The 19,482-nt window shown below is 38.6% G+C and overlaps 1 protein-coding gene across 5 annotated transcripts in view; it reads right to left on the minus strand.

The window, feature by feature from the left end:
• The window catches only part of csmd3b (CUB and Sushi multiple domains 3b), a 346,262-nt gene that overhangs the window by 155,178 nt on the left and 171,602 nt on the right, over positions 1-19,482 (minus strand). For 4 of the 5 annotated variants that reach the window (XM_051389945.1, XM_051389942.1, XM_051389944.1 and 1 more), the window contains exon 6: positions 5,555-5,762. In XM_051389945.1, the coding sequence (XP_051245905.1) occupies positions 5,555-5,762 (208 nt within the window). The remainder of the gene's footprint in view (positions 1-5,554; positions 5,763-19,482) is intronic. The other variant, XM_051389946.1, reaches the window with a different exon arrangement.

Below are 19,482 nucleotides of genomic sequence, written 5' to 3' on the forward strand. Positions count from 1 at the left end.
AGAAGGGCCATTTTTTTAGGTGATCTTGACGGCAGACTTAAAGCAATGTGAATGCTGTTAACGCTGTTAGCACTTAGAAGACGGTAAATCAGGCCCAGCTTAGAGCTACACGATATGGTCAAAGTCATATTGCCATTTTCTTGACAGATAATATAATTGCAATATGGTTTACGATTAATGGGAGTAATTATTTTTGCATCAAAATTTTCATTTTCACTGACATTTGTTGGAACCAACATGTTTTCTTACATCTAGAGAAGAAGATGTGTAGGCCAGGGCATTTTGCAGCACTTACAGTACTTCATTATAATGTTTCCTTGTCACACATTTTACCTATATCAAAAAAAATGCGATTTGGATATTGCACTTGGCCATATTGCGATTTTAATAATATTTTTGTTAATTGTGCAGCCCTAGAACTGGAACTGGAATCTGTTGTCAGTCGTCTTTTCTTTTGTTAATGATGTCTTCCCAAGGCCTATGTGAGGTAACACGTGCACATTGAAAATCCTGGCCAGGTGCTGTATACAAAACAAGAGACAGTAGAAAACAATTATGCACACTTTTGGGCTTTGTTTTTTTTTTTTTTTATGATGTGCATATAAGCATTGTTTTATATAACAAACAAAAATATTATTAAAATCGCAATATGGCCAAGTGCAATATCCAAATCGCATTTTTTTTGATATAGGTAAAATGTGTGACAAGGAAACATTATAATGAAGTACTGTAAGTGCTGCAAAATGCCCTGGCCTACACATCTTCTTCTCTAGATGTAAGAAAACATGTTGGTTCCAACAAATGTCAGTGAAAATGAAAATTTTGATGCAAAAATAATTACTCCCATTAATCGTAAACCATATTGCAATTATATTATCTGTCAAGAAAATGGCAATATGACTTTGACCATATCGTGTAGCTCTAAGCTGGGCCTGATTTACCGTCTTCTAAGTGCTAACAGCGCTAACAGCATTCACATTGCTTTAAGTCTGCCGTCAAGATCACCTAAAAAAATGGCCCTTCTATCTCTACCTGTCACATTAAATGTAACAATGTGCTTTACATTCCTCACTGATAATAGTGACTCTTTTGTTAACAAGGTAGGGCAGCAACAATCCAATTACACAGAAATCTCTTATTGCTGAAACTGCTGATATATATCGTGAAGTTGTAAGTATTTAGTATGCTACCTGCTCAACTGTTTTAATGTCATTTCAATGTGTCTCCACCTTCCATAATCATCATCATTCTGATAAGATGGATAAATAAAGGTTGTTTACAGTATGGAAACAGTATTGTTTACAGAGTCAATATCAAGCTTCAGGAGTTTTCATGGGCAGAAAGAGGACAAATACCATCTGATGCTACTGTATATACACAGACACAGAACAGCCACCACTCATTACATGGATGCACACCAAAGCTACACACATGTTCATGCAATTATAAATCTTTATTTACAAGCAAACATGCATAAATATTTAAGCACAGACAAAGACACATGGTAATGGGACTATCAGTGGCAGGTCTCCAATCTTTAAACATAACAACATCATTTTTATTTAATTTCCAACCAATTTCAGCTCCTTCTAGAGCCTGTGGTAAACACAGACCCTTCTCAGCCACGGTATAGGAGACAGTGCTGGATGCTTTTACAAGGGAAAGGGCCTTAATGATGGGGACTAAACAATGAGTTTGGAAAATGTACGCAAGGTTAACTTTCCCACCCCCATAATGTTCATGAAAAGTTACTGAATCCAAAGTGACTGTCACAGAGTCACATTCAAAAAAGCAACATATTTAATTTACAAGGATTAGTAACAGAGAATAGCTGAAAAGTCCTTGCATTTAGAAAGCAATAACAGGCAAATATTTGGCGTTTTTACTTGATAAGTCTTGCATGAACAAGCGATATCAAAAAAGTCACTGATAATTTTGTTCTCAGTTCTCACTCCCAGTATTCTACGCATATGCTGTTTAAGTGAACAAATGCAGAAGCCAAACACAGATTCATCAGTATCCACTTACACCAAGCCACCAGCGAGTAACATCCTTTTTGCCCCAATAACAGATAGAAGTTATGGAATTGGTCCTTGCTAGCTCAATACATCACTGATTCATTGTGCCAATACACCATTCAGGTAACATCCCTCTGATTTCTGGATATAATGCATGTTTTCTGATGCGGAAGTATTCAACTGAAAAAAGGCATACTTCAGCCATGAGGGGATGCACCTGGATAGCGATAATGCTTAGGTACACTATGGCATTTAAACAAGGCTAAATTGGTACTACAGGGTCTAGTGACGCCTAGCTCCTGTCAAGACAACATCCTCCAGACAATTAAAACACCACCAGCAGCCTGTGCCATTTACTGGATGAAAGACTCGATGGGATCAGGCTGTTTATACCGAATCCTGACCCTGTCATTGGGATGCCTCAAAGGAAACTGGATATTTCAAACTAAGGAACATGTATCCACTCTTTAGGGGTTCAGTTTTGCTGATATTATGCCATATGTTGTTTCATCTTCATGTTTGACAGGAGTGGAACCATGGATTGACTTTTGCAATGTTGCACATCCACTGCGAGGCTTGAAGAGTTGTGCTTTCTGCAATGTCCCTCTGAGCATTGCATCATCGTTTCATTACTTTTTGTGACATCTCTGATGAGTAAGACACCCTTACCCACAGGAGCACTTCTTCCCAGGTGGGAAGCCATTAAAGTCACTTACTTAAATCAGTTGTCTTGTGCATTCTAAAATGTATTTTTATAATTGTGTGTGCCTCGTTGAAAGGGGCGAGCTGTTTGTGAACACTGAGTGCTTACTAACATGGATAATAAGATTTTTTTTTTCATGTACTGTCTTCACTGGAATACTATGTTTGTGGACCAAAATTATTTATTTATACATTTCCTACACAGTGAAGTGATTTGACTCACAAAGTTGTTAGAAAACAATGAGCTAGAAGAAACCTCTGACACTATTCAAGGTCAGTTTAGCATTTTCAGTTACTCGCAACATCAGAGCATCGGTATAGGTTTTGCTCCAGGTCGTACCTCTGAATGTCACTGATCTCCTCTCAGTGCAAAACTACAGCCATATTATCAGTGAGGCTGCTTGAAAAGACCCATGATATGAAAGACATCAAAACACTGACCTCAGTATGCGGCATTAGACTCCAGAGTTAATTCAGCAAATAAATAACAACACAGTAATACATTACATGAGCCAAGACACCGGTCAGACTAAATCACACACTACCAGTCACCACCACATTACCCCCCAAAGGCCAACAATCTTGCTCTGAGCAATAAATATTGGTTGTAAATACTTCTAAGAAGGGGATTTTTCACAGTGGTAAGGTTTTCTATTTGACCCTAGTTCAAAATGAAAGCTTGACACAATTTTTTCTGAATGGCCTGTTCATTGATGATATATCCGGACGGACTTTGGATAAGTGTGTCTTTTTTTTAAGTATTTGCCTTTATTATAGAGACAGCTGAAGATAGACAGGAAAGGGGGTCAGAGAGAGGGGATGACACGCAGCAAAGGGCCGCAGGTCAGATTCGAACCCTGGGCCGCTGCAGCAAGGACTCAGCCTCGGCACGTGGGTCGCCAGCTCCACCCACTGAGCTATCCGGGCGCCCGGATAAGTGTGTCTTAAGACAAAACATATCACTGGTGATTGTTGGTCCCTTTTTACATGTCTGCTTGTACAATATTAACAAATGTACAGCCATTTTGGCCAGGACTCTCAATAAAGACATTTCAAAATCCACAAAGTATTAAAGGTCAAATAAAAAATGTTGTTAAATCAAATAAATCCAAACTAAAAGTTAGCTTTTCTTTTTTTGTTTTTCTTCTTATCGGTCTGTCTTTGATGATTAATAGTGTTTTGCCTTTATTTGATGTATGTCTAGATCATGTAAAGTGTAGAATAATAACGCCATCAGGCCATTTTTTCAAATTATTATTAAATATGGCATTTCTGACAAACAAGAAAATAAAGACTTAACCTTTGGTTTACTGTGGCATGCTGGGAATAAGTTCCATGCAGCCACTAAGAGAAAATGTGACTGAGTGTATGTGATGAAATGTCACCAGCAGAGCACAGTCAGTTATCAACAAGAGATATGAGGGAAAAGTTGTTCAGTGGCAGTATTCAACTGCTGTTTCTCCAGTATCCTGTGCCTCTTTTAAAGGTCCAATGTGTCAGATTTAGTAGCAACTAGTGGTGTAGTTGCAGATTGCAACTCCCTTGCTTCACCCTCCCCTTCAAAGTGCAAAGGAGAAACTCCCTGACTATACACTAATGTCTATTATACACACCTATGTATATTATATTCCATTTCTGCCAAAAGATCCTTATAAATATTACACACTGGACCATGACTGCAAGTACACACACTCACATATTCACACATGTACACACACATTAAATGAGCACAAATGGTGTGCACATGTATAGACACACTAGCACTTACCTAAAAGCAGTTTCCTGGCCATTACTACTTCCAAATCAATAACCCGTGCACACACACTAATATCCCTGACCATGATTAGATTCAAATTGGTTACAGCAACAGCAATGGATCATCAATACCCTAATTTGCCAACAATCAATAAGCAGCCAGAGCAATAAAATATTGTTATGAGTGACCCATCTGAAAACACATGAGAAAATAGAAAAAACATGGATGTTACTAGCACTCAGTTAATTCATCTGTAAAATACAAGGCCCGTGCAGAAAGACTTCACATGAACACATGCCTACTCACACATAATACTTTAATATTTTATTTATTTATTTTTGCCATGGAAAAATTGTTATACTCCAAGAACAAGAGATAAAAACTGTACTTTATATCTGTAATAACATTTTAATTTTATTACCTGTTCTTACTTGAGTTCTAACTTCTTTTTATGACCTGTTCTAACTTTTTTATTACTGTACTCCAAGTGTGGTTAAATTGTTCCATAAACTCAACCTTTATGTGACTCTACCACCTTTGCAGAAATGCCAGGTCAGAAATGTCAACTGAGTCCTTTCCTTGTTTTCAAAGTATGGATTAGGACTACTGTTACATGTGTCACAGCCACCCCAAGTACAGTGGGGTTCTGTTGTACCTCTATTATGCTGCTCGCCACATTGTTTTCTGCTGCAGACAGTCGGCTCTATGATGCTCTACATTTGATTGGCCAAGTCAACTTTAACCTGTAGTTGCATTTGTGCCATAATGGATATTCACACTAGGCATTTTTAATAATCAGACAACCCAGTCTAAACCTTAATATCCACCCATTCATTTTGTTGTATGACATATGCATATTTTTCATTTTCACCATCCATCTAATTGTATGCCTGTTACGCCTGGAAATACATCCTGCACCCTTCTGCAATTTAACACTGAACCACTGACTCATCCCTGCACTGCATTTCAGAGATTGCACTAAAACATAAAATACTGAAACTGACACAAATACACAGACAACAACTGCGACACACTCACATACGAATGAATGAGTAAATTAATTGATAAAGTGACTCACCAAAGGGTTGGTGGTTCAGATCCCTCCACTTCCAGGTAGTCATATTTCTCCTCTGTCTGGAAGTCTGTAAAGATGACAGAGATGGTGTCTCCAGGTTCGGCCAAAAGGATCCAAGTACAGTCGGCCTGGTTACCATAGTTGCCGGGGTAACCGGGACTGGTCACCACCCCACTGCCGCCCCTCACAGTGCCCCCACATGTGTCCTCAGCTGTCAATCAAATCAGAGTGACAAATAGAAAACCTGGGTTAGGGAGAGGAGGAGGGACCGAGGGGCGGACTTTTTTTAAATTAAATTTCTTGCTTTTTGGATCAATTATTTTAGATTTTCACAGCTATATAAGATAGGGTGGATCAATTAACAAATATATCAATTCAGTTTATTTACCAAATTAAGATTTAATTCTCATTAAACCTAGCATTATTTCTATACCACTCAAGTAGATTACAGGTCAGCCAGCTCAACTCCCCACCTCTCTCCCTCTATGAGGTGATTTTTCTTAGTTATCTTAATTTTAGTATATTACAGGTACACTCTTTGCCCTGAACTCCTAATGTTATTTAGTGGCTTGAATGTTAGAAATGGATGACTTTCTCATAACACATAAACTGTCAAGTCATGTTAGCAAACCATATTGTGAAAATATGGAGCTCTTACATTACACTTCATATATGAAGTAGATTTGAAAAATAGCATATACAAGGTGATATACAAACAGTCCTTATTTATGTGGACTATAAGTTGTCTGACATTAAGCCAGCAGATTTTAGAGAATTATGCTATTTTCTTTAAGCCAGTTAGAATCAGGGATGGGGTTTAGGGGTCAGGCTGCAGTTCCTGTCACACTCAGTGCTGCTGTCCTCTCCTCCAATAACAAGGTAAGTTTCCCCTTCTCCAATAACAGAGCTCCGCTCTCGTCTCCTCCAATCGCCACCAAGGAACTTTAGTTTCGACTGTTTCCCAATTGTCTGGTTTTGTATCAATCTAGCAATTAATACTCAATTAGTTTCAAAACATATAGACCAGATGTGATGATAGATTTGCCTAATTTTCTTTTTAATTTTTGATCACATCTGTGTGATTATTCATAATTGATAGTAGTACTGATTATTGTATAACAGATAAAGACACATGGATTGCGCTGTGCACACGGCATAAATTATACACATATAATTTATACAGATACACTCACGGAGAAAAAACATACTACATTGGACCTTGTTGTGTCACTGGGACATTGGCTGTATGGCTCTTTTTCAAAATACTGTGAGAAAAGGTGAAATTTATACCCAATCTATACAGCATTTACATTTTGAAAGTATTTATCAAAAGCAAATTGAGCCCAGCCACAAATCCATTGCCCCAGTGATGAAAGATACAATGTTGAACCTTTTTTTCTGAGAGCGTCCAACTGTAAAAAATTGTATAAATTATACCTGTATAATTTATAGTTATACATAAAAGAGGCAATACTGTACGTAACACACTCTTACAGCAGACATGTCTTTTCCTACACACCAGTGAGTGCAATTTGGGATGACACATGATTTATATTACGCTACAACACATCACATGTTGATATCATCAGCATTTAGAGAAGACAGAGAAACACCAGATGTGTGTTGTCCTTAAACTGCACTCACTGATAAGCTGAAAAAGACACATCCTTTGTAAGAGTGTAGACAGGCGCTGTCAGGTATACATGCACATCCTTTGGGCTCATCCAGGCGGTTCTGCCTTGGGGGGATGCATGTACAGATGACAGAGATAAAGTAGGGACCAAGCCAGACTCCACCCACAGGATGGGTAAAGAGAATAACTGTGGTCCAAGACTAACACTGAGCAACAGACGATAACCAATAAAAATGAATAGAAACATTAGGAAAATATATTAGAAATCGGACGGAACAGAGTGTACTGAGTAGAGACAGGAAATACACAGAGGATAACAGGGGAACATAAATAGAGAGGAACAAAAAGAAAAACAGAACTAGAGTGAAACAAAAAATATAAAAAAGTGGATTGAAATAGAGGGTTGGTACAAACTGTATCAGATAGGAAACGAGAAACAGGATGGAACAAAATAAGTGGTTCAAAATGAATTTTAAGATAGACTTTTTCAATAGATCAGAGTGTGGAATTAGGAAGAATACATGCTTTTCAATCATATTTTGTCATATTAGGAATGATACTTGTGTCAAAATGCGTTGACACAAGCTGGTGACAATATGTGCATTGTCCCAAACTACAGGAGCTGATGTATTGAAAATGAAGTACAGAAATGCATTATTTATTCATTAACAATTCATTCATTCAAACAGCTTCAGACAGACAGGCAGGCAGGCAGGCAGGCAGGCAGGCAGGCAGGCAGGCAGGCAGGCAGGCAAGCACTGACAGACAGACCATTCATTTATCCAGAAAGACATTCATTCCACAGCAGACACTTGAGGAGATTTGTGTAAATGACCCAACACCCTGAACCAAGACCTGCTGGGACCCCATCACATTTGCAGGAGAGCAATGATGCAGTAGTCTGTGAGTGCGTGTGTGTGTGTGTGTGTGTGTGTGTGTGTGTGTGTGTGTGTGTGTGTGAGAGTGAGTGTAAGAGTGAGTGTCTGCACTGTGGGAGAGAGTGCTGCTTGCAGGATGACAGCTGTCACAGGTTTATCATGACAACAGGACGTCCGCAAGCACTGGTGGACATGCACCCACACGCGCGCACACACACACACACACTCAAACACACTTTTTCCAGGCCTCCAGCTTATTGATGTGCCAGTGACACTTGACAGACAGGTGGAAAGGCCTCAAGGTGCACTGATGTGTGGCTCTTATTAAAGGAGAGGAAATTAACTTATAAAATCAAAAAAATACGACTAAACAAGTGAGCAACGCTCTTATGTGCAATGGACCTTTGGTGAATTTGACATTATGCATTATGATGTTGTAGTATTAAGAGCCCTCTGCCATGATGTGCTCTGACTTGTTGTCGCTCAAAATCCATTACTTTGACCTATAGCATAGAAGAAATATGTACCATTGCTTTCAAAACAAGCTGACTTGAATACAAAACTAGATCTGGGGGAAATCTGAAAGCCGTTTAAGGAGTCCAGGTGATAATTTCAGATGACACATGATGCAATTAGGATCCTCAAAAATTCTGTTGTGTGTCATTTAGTAACGGCAGGCCTGTGCAGAGACCGCTTCAGTAACAGCTGTTCTATAAAGTGACATTTTCTGCGTGTTCACAAGGGGAAGGAGGGGGAAGTCCACATACCTATAGCCGACACTGATTAACTTATGTTAAATGTGCGTGCATCCGACATGATTCATGTCATCACCAGTCAGCTTTTCATGTTGCACCTGCTAATTTTGGACACCGCTCACTCCTACCCAATCAATCATGATGGCACATCTGTGTGACAGTGTTAAATATTACTGTATCTGCCTAACATCATTTTCTGGGCCCACCACTTCTCTTTATTACAGCCGCAATATAAAATGAAATTAATATGTCACTATTATTATTAAAGCAGGTCACAGTGAACTATCTTTCATATTGTTATTTTTCTGTAATAATCCGAACATGCTGTTGCTTGCTTTTAAGCACGGTGTATTGAATAAATTATCGTCTCATTTTGGAATACTACACCGTCTGAACGGAATCGAAGAATGGAATTTCATTACGCTCTAGTCTGATCAGCTTATAGAAGAAATCTTTAAATCCAATAAGCATTTAAAATAATCTGTGACTGAAATCTAAGGAGCACTGAGGTCACAGCAACCACATCCAATGCATGAATGGAGTATGTTTGAAAATGAGGCATATAATGAATATGATTGATTGTAAAATCATAACAAGATGACTGACAGTGAAGGGACTGATATTTGGTGAACAACCTTGACCCCACTCAAAGACTTTCATACCAGGTTTTTTGAAAACAGATGCATAACATCCCCAAATATTGCTTTATCTTTATCTATTATGATATTACATGTGAAATATGTAGAAAACAAAAAGATAAAATGAGCATAAGGGGCAAAAAATTCATAATGGAGGCCAACTTGAGTAAATTTATAAATAAGTGAGGGCTTTGTTATCTGGCTGCACTGTTCCGCTATGTTCTGTTCTCTGCATTTATTTTGGACGGCAACCTGGTGAGGCTGAACTCATGCTCGTGCCCCAGCAGACCGACCCACAGAAGGGGGCAAAGCGTGTGTGGAGGAGGGAGCTATATGTGTTAGTTTGAGTGCGACTCTGTATGTGTGTGTGAGAGGAGTGAGAGGAGAGAGAGGGAAAGAGAGAGGTAGTGTTTTGTCATGTTGTCTTCATTTCTTATCACATCAGTGAGCTAGTGTTGCCACCTTTTTTTTGCCTTTCCATCCCTCGCTCTTCCCCTCTAGTTGTTGTTGTTACACCCCTCCTCCTCCCATTTCTGCAGCAAGATTATGATTTTTATTTATTTTTTACATTTTATTTTGGGGCACCAGCTGGAATTGAACTGGTGACCATGCAGCCATGTGGTAAGCGCAACCATTCAGCTACCAAAATACAAAAATAATACAAATAATCATCAAGATTATTTTTACAGTAAAACACATCTCGTCTTCTACTCTTCACTCATCTCCTTCTCCTCCTCCTTCATTGTTGCCTCTCACCCTCCGACTGTCCTGCCTCATCAACCCCCCCTTGCTCACTCTCCCCATCTCACCCTCCCTTACTCCTCTCTCATGGCCTGGGGTGCTTTGATCACTCCTTCTTAGCCTCCTTATCCTGTCTGCCTCTCTCCCATCCGTTCATCCCCTTTTCCCCACTGTGCTGTCATCAATATCGCAGTCATCTGAGGATTCCCTCTTTATCCTTCTCTGTCTCACTGTGTCTTTCTTTAAGATCTTACTCTCTCTGCATTTCACTCTCCATCTCTTGCGCTCTCTCTCTCTCTCTCTGTCTCTCTCTCTCTCTCTCTCTCTCTCTTTCTGCTGATTGATTTTCTGTTTAATGGCTTTTCTGGCCTCATCTCTTTCTTCCCTCTCTTTTTTCCACTCACCGTTTCTTCCCCCTCTTCCTTTCCTTCTGTCCCATAACTCCATTCCTTTCCTGCATCACTTTGATAGGCAGATCACTATCACTATCAGATTCGTACACACACACGTACACACACACAGACTTCAATCACAGAAGACCCAGTGTGCTGTCAGCCTCTAAGGATTATGGGCCATCTACATCATCCTCTCCTCTCCTCTGTCTTCAGGCAGTATCCATCCATCCCTTCTGCTCTCTTATCTACATCCACCCACCCATCCATCAACCTCTTGCCCCCCATATGCTGTAAAGTTGAATATATATAGCTACCCTTCTTCCTCCCTCATCACTCCCCCCATACCTTTAATACCTCAGTTTACCTGCCATGAATGACCGAGTAGACAGAAGAAATACTGTTTAACATGTGCACACGAATGATACAGCATTTATTTTTTATATATATTTCCTCCTGGTCTGAGAAGTTACCGGACACTCATCAAGATTCCTCTGCAGCTGCACTGTGTGCCGTGCAGCCTGAAAACACAGTTGTGGTCTCAATGTCACTTTCAGCATCCAGTCATGCCAGGATGCATTAAGTAACAGTTCTGGATGCATAAGAATTGAATCCTACAGAGAGATGCATCAGATATGCAAAACTAGTCATGGCATTGTGAACAGAATCCAACTTTGCTTTTGGATGGAGTCCAGCAACTATGTCCGTACAAGCAATCCAAAGAAAAAGAGTGGAAAAGCACAGATGTGATGTGACTCATACAATCATTAATCTTATTTCACTGACTGACACATATAAGCATTTTCTGATCTGTCGCCCCTATCGGCAGGATAACATCATTTGTTAGTGCCTTCCAAAATGGTTAGAAATCCCTAATTACAATAATTTGTGATATGACAGGACGAGAGGAGGCGGACTCAGTGTTTACATCAATGATGCTTGGTGCTCAAACACAGACAGGGTGGATGGACACTTTCTTAAATGTCCAACTTTTTAATTAAAGATTTCAACACTATGTTGTTGCTGTTGTTGACATTACCCCAGATGTAAATTCAAAAAATGCAGCATTTGCAGCTGCTGTAAATGTATATAAATAATGTAGTGTTTTTTTTATATATTATTTATTTCAAATGTTATTCTAATATAAATTTCATTTTCTAATTAATATTTTTATATGTGTTTATCACGAAGGGACTGCAAACTTGAATTCTGTTGTACAACTTTGTGTTGTATAATGATAAATAGATTTAATTTCATTAGATCATTGAAATGATTTAAGGTTAAAATAACAACACTTTTAAGATTTAAGATTTGGGTCATGCTAAGAAGAAACCAACATTGACTAACTTTAGGAAATGGGATGTCAACAGTGGTCCAAGGTTTTGTTGACCCAATAAACCACCCTGACCTGATAACAATTTCACACTGTAGCAGAGTCAGAATTTCTATGGCTACAAGAGGGCTTTGTCACTTGAACGTAAAAAATATGTTTGTAGCTCAACACTCGATCTCCTTTTCAACATCTTCATTGCTTGAGAGAAGTGCCATGAAGTAGTAGTAGTAGTAATGGTTCGTATTAATCTGTTTTAATTTGCATGCTTATTTGCTCTATATGCTTTCATTTCTTTTCCTTTACTTACGCAAGAAGTAGGTCCACCATTTGCCTTTGATGATGCTTCAGTCCTGTACTGGGTGTAACGGTATATTGGAGTATTCTTCAAGAGTAGCCTACAGTTCACTGAAGTGCAAATGAAAGCAAAATCTACTTTAAGAACTTCCAGGGAAATTGTCTGACTTAATCTAGTCGTTCAGGAAATTATCTTTGAGTTTAATTTAGTGGTGTGTGTGGAAAATGATGCATCAAGAGAAACAGCGTCTGCACCATCTGGTTTTGTAAAACAGCCTCATATTCCTTGGCTGCTATTCGACCATGCAGCAGAAATGTGGGCTAAAAGCATCCTTTTTGCCAAATGTAAACCCATCTGGATGTGGAATAAATTATGATATATAACATTACATTTTCACATGTACAGGTGTTAATCTCTTCACACCTAGAATGTGCTATTGTGTCATTGCAGCCCTATCGTGAATACCAGCTTTGTGAAGGTCAGGAAGGATTTTTTTGGATGGTTACTGAGATACAGATTAAATTCTGTGGTTACTTGTAAAGTTGTGGTTTTGTGAGGCTTATATCTATCCTGTTTAGATTTTCAACGTCTAGGTCGGTGAACTTCAACTTGTGACCACTGTCCGCGGATGTAGGAGGCCCCCTAAGGTGTCTACTGTTTTGTGTCTTTGGAGCTTTGCTGCCACATTTTCCTTTGAAAAGCATATAAAAGTTTCAGGATAAAAATGATGACTGTCAGATCACATTTAAAGCAGACAAATACCCACATTCAACTTTGTATGACTCATCTGTGTAGCTGCCCTTGCAACTTCAAATTCAGTCTTTTTTTATGTGGCGTTCCCATTATTCTTTCTTTCCCTAGTATATTGCCGTCATATTTTTCCATCACTCTTTTAAACCTTGTTAGAAACATATTGGTTGCTGTCCTCTAGTTGCCAGCATTACATTTTAGACAGCAGTCATAGTGTTTAGGGTGCACACAGACACACACACACACACACACACACACACACGCACACCCACCCACAACTAGTAACCATGCTGACCTTCAGCTCCTCCCACCATCTGTCCACAAATCAAAGAACAGATGCTGTCTGCCAGTCAACTAACAGCCTAACATTTAGACCAATTAGGGCAGAAGAGTGATTTAATGGTAGATCACCAGAAGGAGACATAAGGAGAGAGAGAGAAGGCATTGATTGATAGATGGATCGCTATCATGATTATTATTCTTAAAGTAGCCTTATGGCCCTGTCTAACTGAATCATATTTTGGTTTCTGGTAAAAACATATAGTAAAATAAAATTCTCATACTGAGCAATTTATTTACCTATTATTGATACTATTTGACCTCCACCTAACTTATATCAGAGGGTGACAATATCAAATATAATTATCTTGTCTATTGCAGAACAGCAACTAGATAATAATGTTAAGGCGATTCTCTGTTTACCCTCCTGTTCACTTGCCTTGTCAGACGACAGTATTGACTACACTACAGTGTCCCAGGAGCTAATAGGTATTCAGCATTTTACTCAGGGACACTTCAGCAGTACAGATCCTGTGGCTGTAGACTGGTTAGCCCTCTCCACTGAACCACTGTCTTGCCCCAACAGATAGAATGTAAGAATTACAGTAAAACGTTCAGTTAGGTGAAGGTCACAGAAGGAGGTAAGCCATGTTAAACTAAACGACAAACCAAAGGGGAAGGGAAAAGGGATAGACAAAAGTGTAGCAAGTTGAGAGTAAACAAAAAATGGAGGTGAATAGAGAAGAAGGACTGTCTCTCTCGCTGTCTGACTCTGAAGCAGTATTGAGATGGATGACTCAGGCGTCCCCGTTTTCTCATTTGGTCATTAAACAGAGTTTCTAAATTATCAGCCGTAACGACAAACTCCTAAAGTTGTGATTTATAAGTATTACCTCTCATCCATTCACCCTCTCTTTATTCTCTGTGAGTGGGTGTGTCTGACTGCGTGTCTGCTTATGCGCATGTTTGACAGTGTGTGTGTGTGTGTTCACCTGTGTCTGTCCCAGGTTTTTGTGTAGGTGTCTGCTTATTTGAATGCGCTTTCATTCGTGTGTGGGAGAGACGGAGTGAGAGAGAGACCCTGGGTGTCGGTGAGTGTTAAATGTCATCCCTGACATCTTAAACAAATAGCTGCATACTGAGAGTTTAACGCATCACAGCCCTGACGAAATACATTCCACTCTTGTCTCTCTTCTCTACAGCCAGACTCACTTGTCCTCTACCACCCTTTTTTCAACCCTCGATCCTTCCCTCACCTGTGCAGCCTGAGAGCACGTTTTAAACACAGAAAACACGCATATAGGGACAATATTGATACACTCAGTTTATTAGGTACACCTAAATAAAACTAGAGAAGCGTTTCTGTTCTGCTTCTGTTTAGTCTAACGTCACCAATTTAAATGTGGTGTAAAACATAATAGAAACACCTGCAGCAGCACAAACAGCAGCCTCCAACATGACCATACAGTTGAATCAACACTTCTCCAAAACAGTTGCAACAAAAATCTTCATGAGGGTAGGATTTATTGCAGCACTGCTGACTGCATTTGTTTTAGCTAGTTCTACCTAATAAAATGGCAGACTGTATATGATCCATACAAAAATCTTGAAATACTGATTAACAGTTTCAGAATCCGAATGTCTGCTACACTTGCTTAACATGAAAAAAAAAAATTGTGTTCTTTCTCAAAATCTAAAAAGATTCTCAAAAAGATTTATTGATTTTACTGAGGCAACTGGTGCTTGTTTCAAGTATGGATTATTATGGATTGGAGACAGCAAAGGAAAGTATCCAGAGTCATTTGTGCACAAGGACGCACCTTTGCCTGGGTGAACGTGCAGGTGATCTGATAAATGTTCCTGCAGAGGGTGATAATGCACTTCAGTCAGAGACACATCAAGGGCATGACCATCTAATCCTCCCCACACATAATGGTACAGACTCAAAGTTTGTTTAAACCATACATTAACATTTGAGCTCAGCAAGACAATAATACAAAAGATCAAATCCCATGAGGCGGACATCTGATGTGAGCCTGACATTAGTGCTCTGCCTGAACTGAAGCAGAGCTTCACTTCATGCAAGCTGTTTTCCCTGTATATATATATATATATATATATATATATATATATATATATATATATATCAAAATAAAGTTCAAAGTATTAAAATATTGTCTTTGTTGTGTGAGGGAAAAATGTGATCAACATGTATTTAAAACCCCAAGGATATACACAAAGCTATTGTGAGAAACACCAAATGCAAATGGAAACTGTGTTTGCTTACAAGAACAAATCCTCAGTGTACCTTTAACTTTCATTGTGTCTGAATAAGAAAGGCATGTAAGATAATTGTTGTATTAGAGAGGACATGTACAAGAAGAGAGACATAAAATGATAAAAATGAAATAAAGATGCCACACTTTGAAAAGTGATGTGTCTTTCTAAAAAGAGAATTATTAGATTACTGTCACCAAGTATAGTCGCAGTAATAAGGTACTGTCACAAAGAATTTGATAGCAAAATGCCACACGTCTCAAGTGATGTGGCTCAAAAATGCTTATGAGACACAACTTAAAATGGCCACTTCCAAATAATTTGTGACAGGCCATCTATAGTCTGTACAGACTTGATAAGGCAACCGCAATATGTTCTGACACAGATCAACCACAATGATAAAGTCCAATCAGTATGCTAGTCTATATCTAGTTGACCCTTTAATCAATTTATAGACAGCAAGAACCTGATCAATATCTGTAAGAAAAAGTCAGCAAGTTTATCACATGTGCAAACCACCATCAAACCACACCGCTCCCTCTCAATGTCTATAGATGAACTTATTTTTTGCTTTCCATAATCAATACTTGGGCATGTAAATGCAAATCCATACTGGAAGTAACAAGTTATGCCACAAGACAGCACAATGTGTATACATTTACATCTAGACCTCTGGGCTTTAAATAATTAGTAATTGTACATGGAAAATCAATATAGAAAGAGAGATTTCAAAACCAACTACAATCAAACTGAACTTATATTTCAGCATCAGTCTAATTATCAACATTGGTACACAAGAATGCATTTAACTGTCTAAAGTCTATTAACCTCTTGCTGATGCATGCCGTAGATTGATAAGGAACAATACTACCTCATTGGTGGTCAAGGTACTTTTTCTAATATGTTGTCAGCAGTGAAATTCAAGATTTATAGACTATTTATATAGACTGTAGACTATTTATATCCAGGAACATGTGAGAGACTCAATCAGTATGATATCTGCCAAATGTCTCTATGACCACTACATGAACAAATCAGCATATGAGGAAATATATAGGTAAGAGTTGGCTCACAGAAAATGTATTATAGATGTTCAATTATGGTTAAAATGTTCAAAAGCCTGCCATGCTAGAAAGAGACATTTCTGTGTGGTACATAAAACAGAGGAGAAACAGGAGGAGAAGGGACAACAACTGATCAGAAGGGATAAAGAGAAACTGAGATAGAAAGGTAAGACAAGGACCACAGAGAGGAGGGGGGAAGTGCAGCATCAATGATGACTTTGAGACTCTCATTCAATTAGTGTTTCATTGGTGAAAATAGAAAGTAACAGAATAAAAGCGACAGGAAAACAAAGTGATGTGCCTGTGATTACTCCGTCTCTGCTTTCATGTGTATTTATGTTTTTTTGTTGCATTTTCAACTTAATATTACAAACCTCCTTCTGAAGAGCTTCATGAATAAATCTTATTTCACTTGACCAGCGAGAAAGAGTTAAAATAACAGTAACTCACATCAAATGGCGTCTAGGTTTTTTCTGATGTCCACTTTGTAAATTGAAGATTAAATATAATTATATGCTGCTGTTGCTACAGTATGTGAGTTTGGTTTTTTAAAAACTTTTTTTAAACTATTGCAATGACGTCAATGAAGTAATTTTGAAAACGAGATGTACACATAATGAATGGGTACATAGATTAAGTAAGATTGTAACAATGTTCCCATTTATCCCCATCACTCAAGACCATTAACAGCAGCAACTATACAGCTTTTTCAGGACAGACTCATCTATACAGTTGCATTAAGTTAAAATCTGAGATGTGGTATCTATCATCTGGCTGTCATAAAATTCTGATGACTACTGATAAAGATGCGAGAGAGAGAGTGAGAGGGTGAGTGAGAGAGCCAGATAGAGAGTCTGAGAAAGCGAAAGATTGAGAGAGAGAGAGAGAGAGAGAGAGAGAGATGTCAGCTGAGGGAAAGACAGATGACAGAGCAAACCAAGATGATGACAGATGATTTAATGAAGAACTGACTGGCTGGAAGGAAAGAAAACCAATTAGAAGACAGAACAGAAGCATGGAGAGAGAAAGAGATGGAAATAAAGAAATGGGAGGGAAGATGGATGAATACTGGATCGAGATGGATCAAGACAGCAATTGAAAGGATTAGCGAGAACAATGGTGAGATAAGGAGAGAGATAAAGAAATATGAGTACAGAACAACACCAAAGACAGGAGGCAGAGAGATACAGATAGACAAAATTGTAATGTAGACAGACACAGGGATGGGAAACAAGAGATCAATGGATAGAATGATTTAAAGACAAGAATTTTAGATTATATTACAAGAAAAAAGGGAAAGATTTTTGTGTGTTATGATGTGTGTGAGGGAGGTGGGGAAGGAGGATTGAAAGATGAGGAAAATGTCTTTCAAGGATAGAGAAGAACTAAAAGAAATTGCCCAAACTGAGCACATTTCAGAAGCTAGTTTTCCATTAGGTCTTGGGTTTGGGGATAATGATATAATTTAGTAAATGTATTATGGTAGCCAAACAGAGTCTAACACATATTTTGGTTTGAAGAGCAACAATAATGTTACAATAAACTGAAAGGAGCAAGAATAATGAAAAACCCAAAGATTATGTGGGTGAAATTGCTGTGCATGTGTGTGTCTGGCAATACCCAAACAGTACCTGAGTATTTTGAACTGCTTTTTGCTTGTGGTTTTGTCTCATTCTGTCTCTCTTGAATGTTTAATAGAAGGAGAGAGAACAAAGTGCTGGAAACGTTCTTCCTACTGCTGCCTGAAGCACCTTGTTTTCCCTTTTTCTATCATCTTTCAAGGTTTTGTTTTTCCTCCCACTCTTCACCTTCTCAGTTTTTGACCATGAATTCAATTCTAATTTAACGTGGTTACTCACATGAATCTTGCATGCATGACATTGCCGAAGGATCGAACACAAGTAAAATTCCTATATCTGTATTTCTATACATTCACTTCTGCTAATTCTATACCTCTTTTTTCACCAGCAAATGCTCACTACACCAATAACTCCACCCTCTTCCAGGAAAGGTCAATTTCAAACAGTTTTAAATACTCAGAGATCAATGCAGGAACTCGTGTATGTGTGTGTGTGTGTGTGTGTGTGTGTGCACATATGCCCTGGGTGAGCATGTGGATCTATGCATGTCTGTTGGTGGGTAGTGTGCATTTGTGAGTATCTGTGAGTTAGTGTGTGTTTGAATTATTCATGAGGTTAAAGTGCTCCTCTGGGATGAAATGCAACACACTTCTAATATCTTATTCACAACATGTCTGTCTGTTCAAAACAAGCATCGCCTCAGGAGATTTAAGTTTCAAAACCTAAATCTCGACATTGTGCAAACATATGTAAATAATATATAGTTTATACCCACAACACCCTTAAACAATCTTCACATACTGTTGTACAGCTGACTGAACAGTATAGATCTCATATGTCTTACCTTGGCACCTATATGTGGTAAATACAAATGTGTTTACTCTCTGGTTAACATTCTGAAACATTTAATAAATCAGTGAATGACACATATCTCTCAATCCATGGTAATACTTAAAAATGATGGAACCTTCCCATGAGGTATGAAGATTCCACGTGGTGACAACACATGAATTAAAAGTAGTCAGATAACCTGTATAAATAGCACACTGCTGTAAATACATGTGAACACATGGATTTGTCTGTCCAATTTATCCTGGTACGGAATTCATTTTTAATTGTCACATCACTTAAAGTGCACCACACGCATGAGCACAATTCACTGCGTGTTATCAAGTACAGCTAGTATCTTAAGAGCCGATTATACTTTCCGTGTCTAGTTAATAGGGGGGAACTTGACGTAAATGACATCGTATGTCCGTGTCCTCAAGGGTACACTACACGCAAATGTATATGCCGCCTATGCATACATTATATGT

The sequence above is a fragment of the Dicentrarchus labrax genome, unplaced genomic scaffold, assembly GCF_905237075.1.
Source record: "Dicentrarchus labrax unplaced genomic scaffold, dlabrax2021, whole genome shotgun sequence".
In the NCBI taxonomy this organism is placed as follows: Eukaryota; Metazoa; Chordata; class Actinopteri; family Moronidae; genus Dicentrarchus; species Dicentrarchus labrax.